Here is an 18,844-nt window from a genome sequence, read left to right on the forward strand (position 1 = left end):
ATCAGCTTGTTAAAGGGCAGAGACTGGCAGGACAAGGGGGATGGATTAAAGCTGAAGGAGGGAAGGGTTAAATTGGATATTAGGGGGAAGCTCTTTGCAGAGAGAGTGGTGAGGGGCTGGAACAGGCTGCCCAGAGAGGGGGTGGGTGCCCCATCCCTGGGGGTGTTCAAGGCCAGGTTGGATGGGGCCCTGGGCAACCTTGTGTAGCTCCAGGCCTGGAGGTTGGTGTCCCTGCCTGTGGCAGGGGGTTGGAGCTCTGTGATCCTTGGGGTCCCTTCCATCTCAGACCAGTCTATGATTTCATTTTAGATCTGGAGAACTAAATATGATTGCAGCTTCTTTTTCAAAGCAAAGTCGTGTTAGTGGAGGGTATCGTGGCTGAAATTTTAAATTGAGAAAATGGAAAAAGTTCTTTTACTCTCACTTGTGACTCTGTCATCCCATGAACACCTAGTGTCTTTTACACTTGGCCACAGTCAGAAGTCACGAAACTGTGAGTAGTGATGCTGTCACTAGTGTATTTGGATACATTTAGATACTGGCTTGCCTTTTTTTTGAACAATGAGAAAGCTGGTTAGTAGGAATTACACGTAAAAACTTACTCAAGATTCCCTGACTTTACCCAATAACAGGGGCCAGGAGGTATATTTAAGGTTAACACAACAATAACTCTTGTGGAGCTATTTCTCAGCACAAAGGCAGGGATTAACAGTTGTTAAATCTTTCCTTTTATTTACATGTATTTTCCAGACAGTTTTCAACATTGATTCTCCAGAAGGCACAACAGTCTTCAAGCCACATCAGTCGATATCTAAATATTATAAGGTATGAGATGCTTTGTGTTCTGTCCTTTTCCTCTCTGACATTTAAAGTCTGTGCTTAGTGTATGTAAGAGTCAGAAGGCTGTGGATGATGATTGATTATAGGGAGGATATCTAAGTTCTTTCACAAAAAACCGAAACCAACACCAAAGTAACTGTGGTCAGTTTAGATTCTAAACAGATTATTTTTTTTAGATAAAAGCTAACTTTCTTATTAAGTTTTAGGCTTGATAGTAATTTTGTTGCCAAATGGAGTAAATCTTTCTAACACAGCTATATCTGTATGTTTTAATAGTCTCTGTGTTTTGTTCTGATGGACAATGCCCAACTAACTGGGTTCTCCGTTCAGGGCAGCCCATGAAAAGCTGCTCCCACGAGCTGACTCAAAGTAGCTGATTAAGTGGTGATATATTTCTTTGTTCCTTGCTAGATGAGTTATGAGAAAGCAGAAATAAAGTGGGAAAGACCAGAAGGAATATGACCTTACTAATACTATAAAAGTGGCACTAGTTACTCTAACCTTATGGGTTACACAGCTTTTCTGAACAATGAAGGGCGAGTTCACTTCTGTAGCTGTCTCTGGAAGTGCGGAGCGGCGCTCAGAACAGTCTGCACCCCAGTACAGCTAAAAGCAGTCAGCATACTTGATTCAAGCTGGTAGCTTCTTATATACATCTGAGGGTTACATAACCAAGGGCCAGAATAGTTGGGGAAAGGCCATCTGCACTGTATCAGGTCTTTCTCACCACAATGGAATTTCGAAGTACCAGGAGATCTCGTCACAGGTTCTCATTCCCAGGCTTTTCAGCCCCTTGTTAGTGAATTCTTAAGGCTGGTTTTGCAAGCACAAGTAGCTGTGGGCTTGATCAGCTAGCCAGGCTCCCACATAGAAGTGTTGCTGTTTTCCTTCAGGTACATTTTCACTGGGATAACAGCAATCAGAAGAAGAAACAAAGGACAGATCTCTGGAGTTCATCGTCTGCAAAAAAACAAGGTATGGGGCTTCCTCTTGGGGAGGCTTGTGCAAAAGCTGGGTTCAGAACTACTCAGCTGTTCCTTTCTGATTCAAATCAAAGACTGTTAAAGACATCTCAGTCTGTATTACATTAAAAATTACTCTGAGGAATAAAGTGCTGAACAGAAAAACTCAATGGGGGGATGCTCCAGATCACTCTGTATGCAAAGAGAGTTTTTAAACCCAAACGGTGTAGTAGTGTTCCTCACAGAGCTGGGAAGTCTGAAGTGCCTGGTTAGTATGCCTTGTTGCCATGGTCCAAGTTAAAACCATCAGTAGGTGTGGGATTGGGAAAGAGGTGTTACAATTCATATTCATGTGACATGCCAGAGAAATAAGATGTGAATTCTTGGCCAGAAAATGCCATGTCAGGTGACAGCCTCAGGGCACCACTACCTTCTCTGAGAAGGGACCTTTATTAAGCAGCTTCTCCAGGGCGTGTTGTCACTTCTTAATAGCTTCAGCCTCAACTTTACTACTCGGTCCTTCTTGTTTAACTGACGTTTCTCCCTCTCCTTGTCTCTTTCCTCCCACCTATTTTGTTCCTTATGTTCTGCAGAACTTGGTACCTGGAACTAGCTCAATACAATCATCTGTAAAACAGCATAGCTGGGAGGAAAAAAAAAAAAACAACTTGATTTCTGAATCAAAGACTTATCCTAAGGCTGCTATAAAGCAGCACTGAACTTGGCTTTGTTGGACTTCAACATTAATTCTTTCTGGGTTTTTTTTCATCTTTTTAATAAACACAGGTGGAAAAGCAAAAACATTTTCTCATTAGAGAAGATAGATGCAGATCCCTTTACCTAAGCCTTCGTAGTGGAATGCTCTCCAAAGATCTTTGTGAATACCTTGCCTTATTACTATCTTCTCAATTATTACTCAATGAAATGCTCTTGAGAATATAAATATTTGTTTCATGAAAGTCCTTTCCTTAAGGACAAAAGTAGCTGCTTTTTTCTTTCCAATGAATGGGTTTTCATGAACTGGGTGGGTTTGCCCATAACACACCCCCTGAAGTGTTTCCACAAAGTACCTTCTGTTCTGTTTCTGAACAGAAGGATGCTGTTTGGTAATCTGCTTTTCCTGTGATGTTGCTCAATTGGAGTTGGAAGTTACAGGAAAAAGTCTAAGTGCATTTTGCTAAATATCACAGAACACAGAACGTCAGGAGTTGGAAGTGACCTCAAAAGATCATCCAGCCTGGCCCTCTGCCAGAGCAGGATCACCTGGACTAAATTGCACAGGGACACATCAGGCAGGTTTGAATGTCTCCAGAAAAGGAGACTCCAGCCTCTCTGGGCAGCCTGTCCCAGGGCTCCATCACTCTCACAGTGACAAAGTTCCTCCTGACATTCCCATGGAACTTCTGCTGCTCCAGCTGCACCCACTGCCCCTTGTCCTGTCGCTGCCACCCCTGAGCAGAGCCTGGCTCCATCCTCCTGACTCTCACCCTTTACATATTGATACACCTTAATAAGGTCTCCCACAAGCTAAAGAGCCCCAGTTCCCTCAGCCTGTCCTCACAAGGAAGGTGTTCCACTCCCTTAATCATCTTGGTGGCCCCACACTGGGCTCTTTCAAGGAGTTCTGTGTCCTTCTCAATCTGAGGGGCCCAGAACTGGACACAACATTCCAGCTGAGGTTTTACCAGGGCAGAGCAGAGGGGGGGAAGGACCTCTCTTGACCTACTAACCATCCCCTTCCAATACACCCCAGGATGCCATCAGCCTTCTTGGCCATGAGGGCACATTGCTGGCTCATGGTCACCCTGCTGTCCCCCAGGTCCCTCTCCCCTGCGCTGCTCTCCAGCAGGCCAATCCCCAGCCTATACGTGTGCAGGATAAAGCTAATAGAAACACTTTGGGCTTACTGCATAATTGGAAGGATTTTCCCAATAGGAAACAACTACAAGAATCCTCTGTTATTTACTGATATCTCTGCATTTCAAACAAAAGCAGTGTTTACAGCTCCCAATGCTACAGACTGGGAATCTGTTGAGACCTGCTCTATGTACAAACTAGCAGAGGCCAGACAAGACTCATCAAGTCTCTAGTTTCCTGTAGTGCTGTAGCAGGTTGTATAGAAATAATGCAGATGTTTAAAGCTTGGCTGTTTTCAAAGGATTTTGTGGAAATCACTCAAGTGTAACTATCTACAAGTTGTGATTGGTGAGGACAAGTGGTGGAGCTTGGGACAGCTGATCAGACTTCTGCCAGAGCTCTGTCCTGTGCCCAGGAGCCACTTGTGACCATGATGTTGAACTGATTGTTTTACATTAAGGTAAACCACCCTTACTTTTGGCTTGCTCTAAGTCACTGTGTTGTAAACCATTAGCAAACCATTTCTCCATGGATTAGCTGTCCTTGGACCAGGAATGGAAAAAGCTGCTGCAGAGTTCTACATTCCAACAGGTCCTGTTTGTGAATGGGAAGAACCTTCACAAACCATCCTGTTTGGGATTGGGAATTAACCTTAAAGACATAATTACAGAACACCAGGCTGACAATGTGCTACAATTCCTGCTTCTCCAAGGACTGAGCACTTGGTACCAGCCAGTCCTCCTGCAGAGAATGTATTTCAGACTGAGCACTGTCAAGGCAGGTGTGAGTGGCTGGTGTTCTCTTCTAGGCCATTCCATATGAGCACAGCTTGCTTTTCCACTGGAATTTCATAGGATCCTGTTCAAAGTGACTTTGCTCTTGTCTGTAGATACTGGCCTCTTGTTACATGGATCCTGACTCTGATTGCCAGCATTTCTTAGCATGAATTAACACTACAGAATTTGCTACATTTTGCAATGTGATTCTTCTGGAATCTAGACATTGTATGGATTTGCCCAAATCAGATAGGAAGATAAAACTTTAGCTTAAAATAAATGTTCTCCTGTAATTCTAAGCAGTAAGTGACTCACTGGGCACATATTACTGGGGATTTCCTGAAGCTGTCAGCTCCTTTTTGGAAATACAGGCTTTGAGTGAAGTGTGCACATTTAAGCCATGCACATGATGTGTGGATGCTAGATGACTTTTTTTACTGAAACTACTAATGCAAAGCAGTAACAGAAACAGAAACAAATGCTAATGTTTCATTTGGCTGCTCTTGTTCTTCACATAGATACTTGTTTGTTCCCTTGTTCTTTGACTGTCTCTGAAAAGTTGATGCTAAGTTTTCAGTGAGCCCACTGGTGGTATGACTAAGCTGAGCAATGAAAGCAGTTACTGGTGTGGCCTATTAATTTTTCTTTCTATCCCTTCACATCCCATGAAAGATTTGGCTGGAAATTACAAGGTTTGGCAGTTGACTGTGGGGAAAGGGAAAGTTAAATTAAAGGTCTATGGCCATTGGGAATACCTGATGGGGAAAGGGTTCACCTCTTCAAAACTTCTTCCTTGAGGTTTAGGTGGAAATTTTCTTTCTTTAGTAACTTCAGTCATTTGTCCTTCATCCCAGTATTCTGCAGTTCTGCCACCGTGCTTCCTCTTCCAGTTGTCCTTAAAGCAGGAAGTGGACCAGTGGATGGAGGACTGGTTTTACCTTCTCAATCTGCTTGATACTTGCTGAGAAAAAATTCTGGTGCTCTGTATTTTCTATAACCATCTTTAGATGAAAAGTATAATCTACTTAAAGTGTGAGGGAGCAGTGACCTGTGGCTGTGTGTATTAAATGAATCTGGTAAGGACCAAAGCAGAACATCTGGAATTTTAGCCTCAAAATGCTGTCAGTTTTACTCCAGAGGCTCAGATGCAGTGTGATATATGCTAGTCATACACTGATTTTCCTACTCACAGACTTGCTTCTGACTTATTTCTTTATTTGATACAGGAAAGACCTTAAGCTATTGGTGTTTCAGCCCTGGATACAGCATGCATGAGCTTGTTCGACAGGGAGTCAGGACGATTATCCTCACTAGTGGGACACTCTCCCCCCTCTCTTCATTTACAATGGAAATGCAGATGTAAGTACTGGGACACATAAACACTACAGTTACTGACAATGCAGTCTGCCCTTGTGAGTTTAGGTTTTATCTCAGCATTTTTGCATGTTCTGGACCAGTAGAGAATCATAGAATGACTGGGATCTTCATTTTGTGTTTCTTCAGCCCTTTTCCTGTTTGCTTGGAGAATCCTCATGTTATTGATAAGCACCAGCTCTGGGTTGGGATCATTCCTAAGGGACCTGATGGAGCTGTGCTTACTTCTACCTATGAACGAAGGTAACGAACTTCCATGTGGAATTCTGCAGTCCAACATGCCAGGTTTAGCTGGGTGCTAGTGAAATAATTGGTGTGTCTAGTTCTTTTCTGGGATAAGCAGTGTGCTGCATAACAGCACCCTTCAACCACTACTGTTGGAAACTTAGAACTGGAGGACTGGAAGGGATTGAATATCAGGGCACTCAGTGCCCATGACCATCACCCAGGAGTTCTACCTAAGCTCTGGCATAGGTCTTCAGTCACTGCCCAAGCTGTAGGACTGTCTGTCTCCAATTCCACCATAACCACACCTGGCCATGGACTCTCTTGCTCTGACCCTGACCTACTGATTGACTTCCCAGTTTGACCTTGGATCTGCCTCCATATCCCTGGACTGTAACACTCCTTACTGGCACTGGGTGTGCTCCTGGTTTACTGACTTGCTTCCTGGCTTGACTTTGGACCTTCCCCATCACCCTGACTTTGCCTGATGATCCAGACTCGTGTTTGAGCCTGGCTGCTGCATCCAGGTCTTTCCTGCCTGCTTTGCTCTGGTACTGTGGGTCTGGGCCCTGGCTTCTGAGGCTCCTGCATGAGTTCTTACCATGCTCAGTTGCCTCCTCAGTGTCCCTTACAGAGCAGTCCATCCTTGCTGACATGGAGCCCCATCCTAAATTTCTTTGCTGGAGGCTTAATTGATTTGAACCACGACTGTCCTTTGCAACAGCTCTCTTTATATTTAAAGCCTGTCAACATCACCAGCCTCTCTTCTACCTCTGCATTGCCTCTGTGAGGAAAATCTATCCCACCATTGTTCAAGCTTTTCATCATTATGTTTCTTGGTTTCCTCTGGCCTTTTTTATAATTTTGGCTGTGTCTTTCTGTTCTTCAGAGTAGACTGTGCTTCTGCTGCAGCTTCTGCTGCCAGTAGAGTACACTGCCATTGAGGAAGGCCAAAACCTGACTTCATTGTATGTTGACTTTCTGTTGTGCAATATGAGTCTCACTGGCACCTCTACATACAGTTTGAAAAGGCAGCTTTGTACTTTGGTGTACATGACAGAAGGTTCTGTGCTTGCCAGTTCTCTGAAGTTACTAAAGAGTGGCATCACCCTGTTGCTAGTGCTGTGTTCAGGGATGCAGTCCTTCTGCAGCACTTTGAAGATCAGTTCTGTGTGTGATACACCATGTTCTTCCATGTAACTTCCTTCCTCCAGCACGCACGTGTTTCTGGTGGCACATTCTTCCCTCTATTTCAATTTTGGCATTTTAGACCAACTCTGGCTGAGAATTGTGTGGCTTAGCCTGCTGCAGGGCTGACCTCTTTGATAGTACAGGGAGTGGGGAAACAGTCTCTAGGAGCTGTTACTGCAAATGAGGAAAACCAGATGTTCGACAGAACTGGAAATGGGCTCAGGAATTGTAACTGAATTTTACAGAGAAGCAGCCTGGAAACCCCTCAGACTGTATGTTTAATTTTCAGAAGCTCTTTTTTTTACATGTCTCTGTGTTTTGTTGAGGACACAACCTTTAGAAAGGGGAAGGTTGGGGAACCCCCACCTAAGGCTTAGAATGCGATTTTTGGGGGGGTTTTTTGAAGGGAGGGAATTCACAGTGCTTGTGTTTTGGTGATACAGGTATTTATAGGTCTTATAAAAAATAAACAGGTTTGGTTTTCTTCCCTGCATACATAATTTTTCTGGGAAAACAGTATGCAAAACTCCAGGGTGCTAAAATGAAACCCAAAGGCATGAGAGAACAGGTGACTCTTCAGTCAGGGCTGGAAGAAACAGATCAGGAGTGCTCATGGTAGAGCAGTATTTCTTCAGTCAAAGCAAAAGCAATTTACTTCTATGAGTAAACAATCACCCTGGTAACTGAATTCACTCCTTTTGCCCCTGCAGCCTCACCACACCTAATTCATCAGTAATTATCTTAAATAGCTGTAAGGTTAGTCAGGCTTGGCAGCATGTGAGGCTTCACTGGCAGAACTTTCACCCCTGCATCATTAGTATTAATCACAGAGCTCGTGTGGGTGCCGAGTTCCACTTGTTGCATTTTGATAACCTTGAACCTTAGATCATCTTCAGCACTAATACTAAGAGTATTTGATAGTAATGCATAGTTGAGGTGTTACTAACTTGGTGTTACTGGTATGGGTGCTTGTGACAAAGGGTAGCAATTCAGAGTGTGCCTGTGCTATCTTAGATCACACAATGACCAGGTTGGAAAAGCCCTTTAAGCTCATCGAGTCCAACCATCCCTGTCCTGTGCTGACCCACCAGATCCCTGAGCACCTCATCAAACACCCCCAGGGGTGGGGACTCAGCCCCTCCCTGGGCAGCCTGTGCCACAGCCCCACAACTCTGCCAGGGAAGAACTTTGCCCTCCCATCTGCTCTGACCCTGCCCTGGGGCAGCTTGAGCCCATTGCCCCTTGTCCCATCTCCTGTCCCCTGGCTGAAGAGACCATCGCCCACCTCTCTGCACCCTCCTGGCAGGGCAGGGGAGGTGGGGAGAAGGTCTCCCCTCAGCCTCCTCTTCTCCAGGCTCAACACCCCCAGCTCCCTCAGCTGCTTCTCAGAGGATTTGCCCTCCAGCCCCTTCCCCAGCCTGGTTGCCCTTCTCTGGACTCACTCCAGGACTTCAATGTCCTTGTAGTGAGGGGCCCAGAACTGGACCCAGCACTCAAGGTGTGACCTCACCAATGTCGAGTACAGGGGCACAATCACCTCCCCAGACCTGGCCACACTATTTCTGATACAAGCCAGGATGCTGTTGGCCTTCCTGACCACCTGGGCACACTGCTGGCTCATGTTCAGTCTGCAGTCAGCCAACAAGATGAAGAATATAACAGGAAAGCAATCCATATGAAAAGAGTAGAAATGGAAATACAATAATGTTACTTGAATATTTTTTTATTATTATTTTATAGGTTTTCAGAGGATTATTTATCTTCTATGGGGAAAACAATTGGTAAGTGAAGCATGTGTGAGTTCTGGAAGCAGGTTGGTGCCCAGGATTTCTGAAAAATCTCTTGAAAGGTGTCTGAAATACTAATGAAGATAGAATAAGGGAGAAAGGGGTGTAATTCATATCTAAATGCCAGATGGTTCTGCGTGCTCATGTTTGCTCAGTTAGCTGGCTACTCTAATGGTGTATGAAAACTAGTTTGAGCGCTTGGTTTCCTATTTCTAAGTTAGGAATTCACTTTAATTATCAGGTGTTTGTGTTTGAGTCAAAAACATGTTCTGTAACCATGGACAGAAAGTGGTGCAAGCTGAAAAATCAGTGCCCAGAGGTGGTGCAGCCAAGTATCAATTTGCAGAGCAATTCAGGACCGCAAGAAGTCAATGCAACCTTTTCCTACTATTTCAAAGGCACTGCCTCAAGCCTGTCTGGAGTCAGCACTTATGTGGTCAAACATGACCAAAGTAATATATAAAAGAACTACAAGATTGTAACACATGTGGAGAGAATAAACCCCCAGTGTAACTTGGCTAATCTATGGCAGAGAGGAATCTGTTAAATAGAAACATTTTGGAAGGACATGGAGAAGAGTGCTCAGAGGTGTTCAGCTTTGCCTTAAATGGTGGAATTAAGAAGGTGCTTTCCCAGAACAGCAGATGAATGGGTTGTTGGGGTTTTCTTGTTGTAAAATGTCTACTATTTGGCTAGAAAAGTATATGCTATTTGACTAGAGAACTCTTAGAAGCAATCTTACAGTACCTCATGCAGTGCTCTGAATGTTCAGGCTGCAGTGGACAATAAGTGGAGAAAATGATCTAAAACTAGATGCTACATGGACAAACATGGCAGGTGATGCTATATCTCTTCTATATGCAGTGTTAGATAGTCTAGTGTTAGCTCATAAAACGTTTTATCCTTTTAAGACTACATTTAAGAAAACTGGTTTGCCATCTGTGTTAAACTTTATACCCTGGCAAGATATTGCAGTAATTAAAAACCCAAAACAACTTCTAATGCACCACTTCTCATGTTAAGAAAGCAGAAAAGATATTGGAAGGGCCCCATGCTGTTAGCCTGTATTTCCTCTGCAGTCTGTGAGCTCCAGGGTGAAGGTGCCCTCAGCTGTCCACCTGTCTGTCTTGCTGCAGGTAACCTGGTGCGAGTTGTACCACATGGACTGTTGGTGTTCTTCCCATCGTATCCTGTCATGGACAAGAGCCTGGAATACTGGAGAGTATGTTAATTGCTCTGCTTTTGTCAGTGGTTTAGTTACAGGGGTCAGGCAGTTTGCAGTTATGTTATACAACCACGCTCATTAAACTTTCTTTGTTAATAAATAAATTATAAGATCGGGAAAGTATAAAAAAACCCAGATCAGGCTGCTTTTATTTTGATCACAATACACAGAAATGCAGTGTTTTAAAAACCAAGCCCAAAAGAATTTTAAGACATGATCTCATCTGACCTAATCTCAGAGTTCATTTAATTTCACTAGAGTCAGTTTTATTAAACTTCCAAGTTATTGTTGGTCTGGGTTCTGACTCTTGGAGGGGAAAAAAATCCCAGTGAGAGTATTTGTCTTTATTTTTAATCTGTAACTGTTGCAACTCTCATGCTCATGACCCCAGTGTCCCTAGTGAGACCTAGTAGAACAGTTCTGGTTGAAATGCTGCTACTCCTCCTTAAAAGTGAATGCTGGGACAAAGGCATCATACAGCAGTGAGTCCCTGGGAGGTGGATGTTGGGAACTTCTGAGTTGGAAGGAAGAGAAAATCTTCCTGTCCACAATGTCTGAGATGCACAAGCTGCAAGGAATCGGTGTTAATAGTACATGTTTTTGCTTCCATCTCTTCCTGTGTTTAGTAAGAGAGGAACAAACTGTGTTAGGGAAATCAGTGGTGACCGCTTGAAGCCTGTGGTGACCACTCCTGAGCATTTCCTTTCCTGTAGGCACTTCTGGTATGTGTTCAGTTTCAGAGTCACTTCTGACATGTTGGTTATTTGTTTAACCAGGAGCATGATTTTGCTAAAAGAATCGAAGAAGTGAAGCCAATGTTTGTGGAGCCCAGGAACAAAGGAAGCTTTGCAGAGGTTGGCAATTTGCATTACACAGCTGTAACGTGTTCACCAACTGTTCTTATGTTTGTCCTTCTCCAAGATGTGTTTAGGTGTGAACTGCATGTTGTAAGGATAAAATAAAAACACTGGGATGAGTTCTACTCATCTATCCTTTACTCTTTGGGTTGGTTGCAGAGGGTATAGTCTTAATTTGAAATCCCATGAGGTAGCAGTGGCTAACATGCATGTGTGCTGTGTCATGGAGATAGAAGAAAGCAGTCACATCTGTAGTCAGCATCTTTTAACATTCTGCAGGCCACTTCCTCCCAGCTTGTCATGCTTTGGCTGTTAAGGAGTTGTGTAGTGTCATCTTGTTCACTTCTTGGAATAAATAGTAGCCTTGAATTGCTTTCCTAGTTTGCCTGTTGTACTTAAGGATCTGCAGAAACACCAGACAGTCCTTGTTTTACCTTCTCATCCAGAGTATCTGACATCAATCATTTCTGCTTCCCCAGATGTGTTCTGGATTGCAGCAATGTAAGGATCTTGCTAAGCAAATGGCTTCTGGCATTTGCAGTTAGTAAAAGCAGAGATTATACTCAGCCAGATTGGTCTCGTTTTAGATCTTGGTGTACACCAAGTCAAATTTAGCTGGAACAGGTTGCTATTTATGCCCATGCAAAAGACACCACTTTTGCTCTTGCTTAAACTAGTTTATCTTTTAGGTGATGGATGCATACTATGATAAAGTTGTCTGTCCTAAGTCCAGTGGAGCTGCTTTCCTGGCAGTGTGTCGGGGCAAGGTAACTGAGAACTTCTTTCATCTCAGCTCAGGTTGTGTAGTTGATGGCAAGACCCCTTCTGCATCTCAGTATGTTTCTGTGACGTGACTAATTACATGAGGGGGAATAAAAAACTCCAAAGCCTTTTCAAAATGATGTCATGTTTACATAGGCCTCATTCCTGTTTGTATTAAGGGGATGCATCTTGAGCTTTTTAAAGGGGATGAGCATCATACTTGGACTTCCTCTTGGCTGCTCACTGAAAACTCAACCCATTAGATGAGAGCAACTGTTTTGGAGGGGAACTGAAAGAAATATTTGTAATCAAGTATGTTAGAATGCTATGCTGAAAACCAAACACATTACTGAGCTTGAAAAAATCTGCAGCAACCTTGGGCCCTCTGGAGACATTTGGCCTTTACTCTTTCCAGTGTTGATAAATGGGTTTATTATTATTGGTGGAGATATTTGCAAAATCATAAGTTATTCTTAAAGCCTTTTTGGCTGCTGCTTACAGCCTCCTAAGAGAAGATTCAGCTTCTTTTGAACCTTCAGTCCTGCTCTTCAGAGCAGCTGTTGGATTGATGAATCACAGAATCGTAGGGGTTGGAAGGGACCTCGAGAGATCATCGGGTCCAACCCCCCTGCCAAAGCAGCTCCCTAGGACATGTCACTCAGGCGTCCAGACAGGTCTTGAGTATCTCCAGAGATGGAGACTCCACCACCTCCCTGGGCAGCCTATTCCAGGGCTTTGTCACCCTCACTGGGGAAAAGGTTTTCCACATGTTGGTGCGGAACTTCCTGTGCTCCAACTTGCAGCCATTGCCCCTTGTCCTATCTCCACAGACCACTGAAAAGGGGCTGGCTGATTCCCCCTGCATCCCCTGCTTAAGATAATTATAGACTTTAATTAGGTCCCCCCTTAGTCTTCTCAAGGCTGAACAGTCCCAACTTACTCAGCCTTTCCTCATAGGGGAGATGCTCCAGGCCCTTAAACATCTTCATAGCCCTTCTTTGGACTCTCTCCAGGAGATCCCTGTCCTTTTTATACCAGGAAAGCTGTAGCTCCCTTTGGGTGGGACTCCATTGCATATGCCTGTCCTTCCAGCAATAGTGCATTACCCTGAGGGGAACAGTCTGTGGAGGCATCATGCTTTTCAGTAACATACAGATGAAGGATAGTATATTTAGTTCATTGTAGTCGCTGGGTTAATAATATGAGTGCAAAATTGGAAATATTAAGAAGACAAACCAAGAGAGACATGTTAAAAGGTTGCTTTGTCCAGAACCTCCCAGGGGAAAAAGCTAAGTTTAAAATTCTGGTAATAAAAGTGTAAAAAATCTCATTAAAATGTTCATAGCATATGTGTAAATTGCAGTTGGGTAGGGGTTTGATTTAATTTAATGGAGAAAAAAGGCCAGTAATTGTAAAATTGTTCTGAAATGTCACTACAAATCCTGTTGATAATGGGAAGCACTGTCTCTTCAGGCCAGTGAAGGCTTGGACTTTGCTGACATAAATGGACGAGGAGTCATCATTACTGGGCTTCCCTTTCCCCCTCGTATGGAGCCCAGAGTTGTTTTAAAGATGCAGTTCCTGGATGAAATGAGAAGAAGTGGTGCAGGGGCACAGGTAATGCTGGGCAGCTTCTCACTGCTGGCTCTCTGCAGGTTCGGGTCATTGGGTTTTTTTCCTCTTTTCTCTGGATTTTGGCTTTTATTCTCACAGCCTCGTGGGACCGTGAACATCAAAAAGTCAAAACAACCTTGGGAGTCTGTCACAAATAGTCACCTTGTTAAAAATAATGTTAAGGGCTCCAAATTCTGTCTCCAGTGATACAGTCTCAATCAAATAGGGGCTCAAAAAATAGTATAAATAAAGTTTCAGACCAAACCTTTGGATGCATGTGATCCATACAGCTTTCTGAGGGATTTATTTCATGCAGAGAATGGGCAGGAAGAACTGACCGTGCTGGCTTGATTGGGGGGCTTTTGGTTGGGTGGTCTGGTGGGTGTTTGGCTTTGGCTTTTTATGGTTTGGTTTGGGTTTTTTCTATTGTTTTGCTTAACCTGTATTTAGCCTCACAATGCTTTTAGAGGTTTGTCTGTAGATCTTGTTGGATACTTTTAATTATTTCTTTAGAAAGAAACAGCATGGAGAATCCATTTTACCTGGTAAATAACATTAATTCTTTCTCCCACCTCTTGCAGTATTTATCTGGGAGGGAGTGGTACAGTCAGCAAGCTTCCAGGGCTGTTAACCAGGCTATTGGCAGAGTCATCAGGCATCGCCAAGACTATGGTGCCATCTTCCTATGTGACCACAGGTGAAACCTTGGCTCTGGAACATAAATATACATCAACATCTTTATACCCCAACATGGGCATTGGTATTCTGTATATAAATGTGCTGATGCTGCTGTTAGGAGAATGCTGCAGTTCATAAATAATCAAATTATTTTATATAATAGGTTATGCAAATATTGTGCTACTTAAAGTAGAGGGTTGTCTTCTGCTCCCAAAATACATTGTCTTGGGCCTGCAGAAAGAGATCAATGGTATTAATTAAAGCAAGCAAATTTGTTGAATTCATGTTTGTAATGCTCCTGGAAATTATGGGATATTAACATTTTTGCGTTTTCTCCTCTCTCATTTGAAGGTGCAGTCACCAGCACTGCAGTTTGAGAGGAGGATGAAAATGAGGAAGGATTCTATCACTGAGACAATACCATATTTATTAATGTATTACACTAATATAACACGTATTTAGTAGGTAACAAAAGCTTCACTGATGAGCTTCAATGATGAGGCTCAGCTGGGGACAGTGAGCACAGCACAGTGCAGGGCTGATGTCACTGTTGCACAGGTAGAACTGTAGGGATGGAAGATAAGGATTGTCTGATTGCATGGGACGTGGTATCGACTTCTCCTGTGTGAAGTCATCGCCCCGTTAAATTTACTGCAGTGTTTCAACCTTTTGTTGTCTTGCTGCTCCTCCCTTGCCCTTACAGACCCTGATCCAACACTAGTTTAATTCAGGTACACCAACCTGGCCAATTCTCTCCTCTTCCAACCCTACACAGGTTCACAACTGGAGATGTGAGAAGCAAGTTGCCCTCCTGGGTCCGCCCTTACGTGAATGTTTACGACAACTTTGGGCATGCAGTCAGGAGTGTCTCCCTCTTCTTCCGTGTTGCTCAAGAAATTGTAAGTGTCTTAAAAAGTCCCCAACACCCCCTGCATGCATTTTTGTCTAGTGGTGGAAGCTGGGAATGCTAATCCATGGGAGAGATGTAACAGTGTCAATTTTCTTGTCAGAAAACGTCAGTAGTTTCAAAAGAAAGGAGTTATGGCTCATCTTCCACAAGTGAGCTGGGACAGGATGTTTTGTCATGTTTTTGTACGACTCATTGGGTTAGATCACAAAAATAACTTCTTTTTCCAGCCCCTTTTCCCCCTCTAAACAAACATAGCTTTTATTGGAGGGTATGCAAATGCTGGAACTGCTGTTAGCATCATAAAGCCTCATACCCCACCCTCAGGGAGAGGGTGTATGGGTTGAAGAATCAGTCAAATCCTTAATTTAACCTAAGATGACTGGTACAGTGAGACAAACTCATCCCTTATTACAGTTCATCGCTGGGTCAGCTTTACTAACACTGGTTCTTGCTTAACATGAAGCAGCTCCTTTTCTCAGTAACAATTCCTTGAGTTAAAAAGCAATCTTGTAAAAAGACTTTCTAAGATACTGGAGAAGGTTGTAGCAAGAAATGGGCTGGAAGCCAGAATGGAGAATTCTTTAGCCACAAAATGGAGATTGAGATTAAAATAAACACTTAACTTCTCACATACAGACTTGGATCGTTTCCTGGAAGATGCTTTAGCCAAATACAAGTTGTTCAAACTAATCAGTTACAGATGGATGACATGATGATTTCTTTTTTCTGATCATAACTGGACATTTCATGATAAAGAAAAGCCCAACCCAGTGTGCTTTCCCAGAGGGAATTATGTTCCAGGGATAGTGTGAGGAAGCAGTTGTTCTGCAGCCTGATCATGACCCTCTCTCTGTTCCATGGGTCACGTAGCACTGAACCTGCCTATGCACTTTGTGTCACCTCCTAGTTACTCGATCCTTTATTCTTGTTCAGAAGCACATCAATCCATAACACTTAATAACCTTGCTGTTGAGTGTTGTTTGGGGAAAAAAAAGAGCAGTGGAAATTTGAGCTTTTGCCTACTGTAATGTTTTGCAGATGCCCCCACCCCTGCCACAGTGCCCGTTGGGCTCTGCTGATTCCCGAAGCGATACAGCACCATCTGCTTCATCTGAGCAGCTCCTCTCCCTGAATAAAGCCAAAAACTTGGACAACCACGTTCCTAGTTTGAAGAGGAAAAGAAAAGGTAGGTTTGGGTCCTACCAGAGGCATTTTTTTCTTTCAAGCTCAACCAAAGAAGGAGGAACAAGAGACTAGAAACTGGGATGGGAGAGAAAGCAAGGAGAGCTCAAACACTGATGTGAAGGTCTGATCAAGGGACGTAGCTCAGCATTAGAAAATGAGGCAAACAGTTGCAACTACAGAGCAAAGAGGCAGATGAGGCTGAAAACTTGTTCTGCAGGAACAGGAGGAGTTTGGTGAAATATCATAGATAGTTTTAAAAATAGGAACTGGAAGTCTGTATCTGATTAGCATGGACTTCTGTCTTCCATACTGTTATATAAGGATATAAATGATAAATGACTCTCATATAGTAATCTCACTAAGAAAACAGAAGGCAATAACCTTGGAACAAAAGAATATCTTCCAATTTGTGGTTATCTAATGCAAATGAACAAAGTATTTCTCACGTCCGGTACTCTTTCAGAGAATTCCACTCTAGATTGCTTGCTGGTTTGGAACAGAGTAGTGAAGTTGTGTTTAAAACTGTGGTTCCAAAACGGGTACGAGTGAGCATGAGGGTGATTTCTCACTACATCTGAGGCAGTGTGACTGCAGGTGGCCACTGAATGAGGTTACTTTCGCCACCACTTTTTCTTCCCTTGATTTCCAAGCATTCCCTTCTGCTCCTTCCCTTGATTGGAATCCATCTATTGCACAAATGCAGAGCAAGCAGATGAGCTTGCTGAAGTAATTCACCTTTCATCCACGTGACTGGTAGATCCATCTCAAAGGATGGGCTGGAATGTGTGGCTGGAGGTAAAGGGAAGGAGCTGCATTGCCTCTCTTCAGAGAGGTTTTCAGTTGCATTGTGTTAGCTATAACCTCAAACCACACCTGTAGTCATCACTGTGGCTAAAGAGTTTTCTTGTGCAGACTTTTTACTTTCTAGAGGAATCTACTTCTCAAAATAGTGACTTTTCTTAGTAACTGACTGTCAAAGTAGCTTCACAAAATACTGGAAATACATTTTGAAGAGCATGCCTTTTGAAAGGAGCAAACTGCCACTGATTTAACACTACCTACAGCTCTAAATATGTGTATTTAAACCCAAATATGCCTGGATCTGGATAAGTAAAACATGTTTTCTTGGCACCTGTGTCTCATAGGTATTGATACTGTGAGAGTTGTAGGCTTTAAAAGAGAACTTTTTCTGTTTAAAAGTAATAAATCGTATTGGATGCCAGAGTCTCTTAAAGATAGTAACTCAGCTTTGTGGAAACCCATAAAGCTGGAGTAATGAGACATAGACAAGTGCTGCAGTAAGACTTTGGTTTTTTTCATTGATCCTAAGCTGTTTTGAGGTCAAATATGACCATTGCTTAAGGAAAAGTTTAAGAGCAGTCCACCAGGTTGTGGTTATAAGTGCTTGAGCAATTTTGGGAGTGATTAATCAAAGCAGTTGTCTTGCAAAATTGCATTATATGACTTATTAAGATGTGGAAGCTTAGATAAACCAACACATCTTTGTAGATTGCCACATAAGGTTTTGAGGTATGACTAAGTGAAATAAAAATGCAAGAGATAATGTGGAATGTTAATTTGTCATCTGCATTATGCTGTGATGCCAGTAAATGGAGATGGAGCATCCAGCCTATGCACAGAATATGAACAAGAGCTCGTCTCACCTAGAAGACAGTGCACTGGGCTCCTGGATGCGTTGGAGCGCAGCGAGAAGAGCAGTGAAGATGCGGAGGAGGAAAGTGACTTGTCTGGAGAGGAAAAGGTAACAGCAGTTGTGTGGCAAAGCATGTGCTTGTAAGTCAAAATTGCAGGCTGTAAAGCAAAATGAGTTTGGCATTGATTTCAGAGTACCAGTTCAGCCCTTTCAAGGAAAAACTCATTGTACTGGCACTGGTATCTGCAACTCCTCAGAGTTAAGCTCAGTGAAAGGGTTTCCTTGCTACGTTCAGCTAGATGACCAACAGGTACATACTTGCACAGTGCGCTGTAGCTGCTGACCATGTAGATTTCCTGGAAGTTAACCCTGCTCCTTGGAGAGCAAAGGGCTCTGAAAGCAGAGTTTGGGAGATTCCACCCAGGAGAAACTGTGTATCTGTGTCAGCACTTGGTATGTGACCAGATAGTGAATTAGAAAAAGGGAGGGGGAGGGTTTCTGAATTAGAAATTGCACTTTCAGATTAAAATCTCTGCCTTGCCTCAGAGAGTGAGTATTGCAGACTTGTGGAATGCTTTATCTGAATCAAAACTCCACTATTGCGTTGAGATCAACAAATCTGCTTCTGTGCTGTTCATTATCTTTCCTCTTAGATGGATATTTTTAATAGATCAACACTGAGGCTGTCTTCTTGCTTTCTCAAAATCTCTGCTAGCAGTTGTTGGTGGGGTAGTTCCCCTATGTGACTGCCAGTAGCAGGCTTGCAGACTCAGTTTGGCTGACTGACTAGAGCTTTTCCTCCAGGAATGCCTATTGCAACATCCCTCAGTAGTTTGGTTAGGAGAATAGTGCCTAAGAGAAAGTGTGGAGGTGTAAGGAGTATCTGTGGAATATCTCAGGAGGCCTAAGGGAGATGGATGGAGACATGTACAAAACAGAGGGAATGT

General features: G+C 43.2%; 1 protein-coding gene across 1 annotated transcript in view; it reads left to right on the forward strand.

Moving 5' to 3' along the window:
• RTEL1 (regulator of telomere elongation helicase 1) overlaps positions 1 to 18,844 on the forward strand; it is a gene marked incomplete at both ends in the record, with an annotated part of 50,219 nt that overhangs the window by 14,282 nt on the left and 17,093 nt on the right. The window contains 13 exons of the mRNA XM_084271572.1: positions 751 to 825; positions 1,734 to 1,815; positions 5,662 to 5,794; positions 5,939 to 6,052; positions 8,966 to 9,006; positions 10,149 to 10,234; positions 11,014 to 11,091; positions 11,784 to 11,861; positions 13,330 to 13,473; positions 14,052 to 14,167; positions 14,924 to 15,047; positions 16,097 to 16,244; positions 17,851 to 18,005. Of these exons, the coding sequence (XP_084127698.1) occupies positions 751 to 825; positions 1,734 to 1,815; positions 5,662 to 5,794; positions 5,939 to 6,052; positions 8,966 to 9,006; positions 10,149 to 10,234; positions 11,014 to 11,091; positions 11,784 to 11,861; positions 13,330 to 13,473; positions 14,052 to 14,167; positions 14,924 to 15,047; positions 16,097 to 16,244; positions 17,851 to 18,005 (1,374 nt within the window). The remainder of the gene's footprint in view (positions 1 to 750; positions 826 to 1,733; positions 1,816 to 5,661; positions 5,795 to 5,938; positions 6,053 to 8,965; positions 9,007 to 10,148; positions 10,235 to 11,013; positions 11,092 to 11,783; positions 11,862 to 13,329; positions 13,474 to 14,051; positions 14,168 to 14,923; positions 15,048 to 16,096; positions 16,245 to 17,850; positions 18,006 to 18,844) is intronic.

The sequence above is a fragment of the Gallinula chloropus genome, assembly GCF_964237585.1.
Source record: "Gallinula chloropus genome assembly, chromosome: 16".
Lineage (NCBI taxonomy): Eukaryota > Metazoa > Chordata > Aves > Gruiformes > Rallidae > Gallinula > Gallinula chloropus.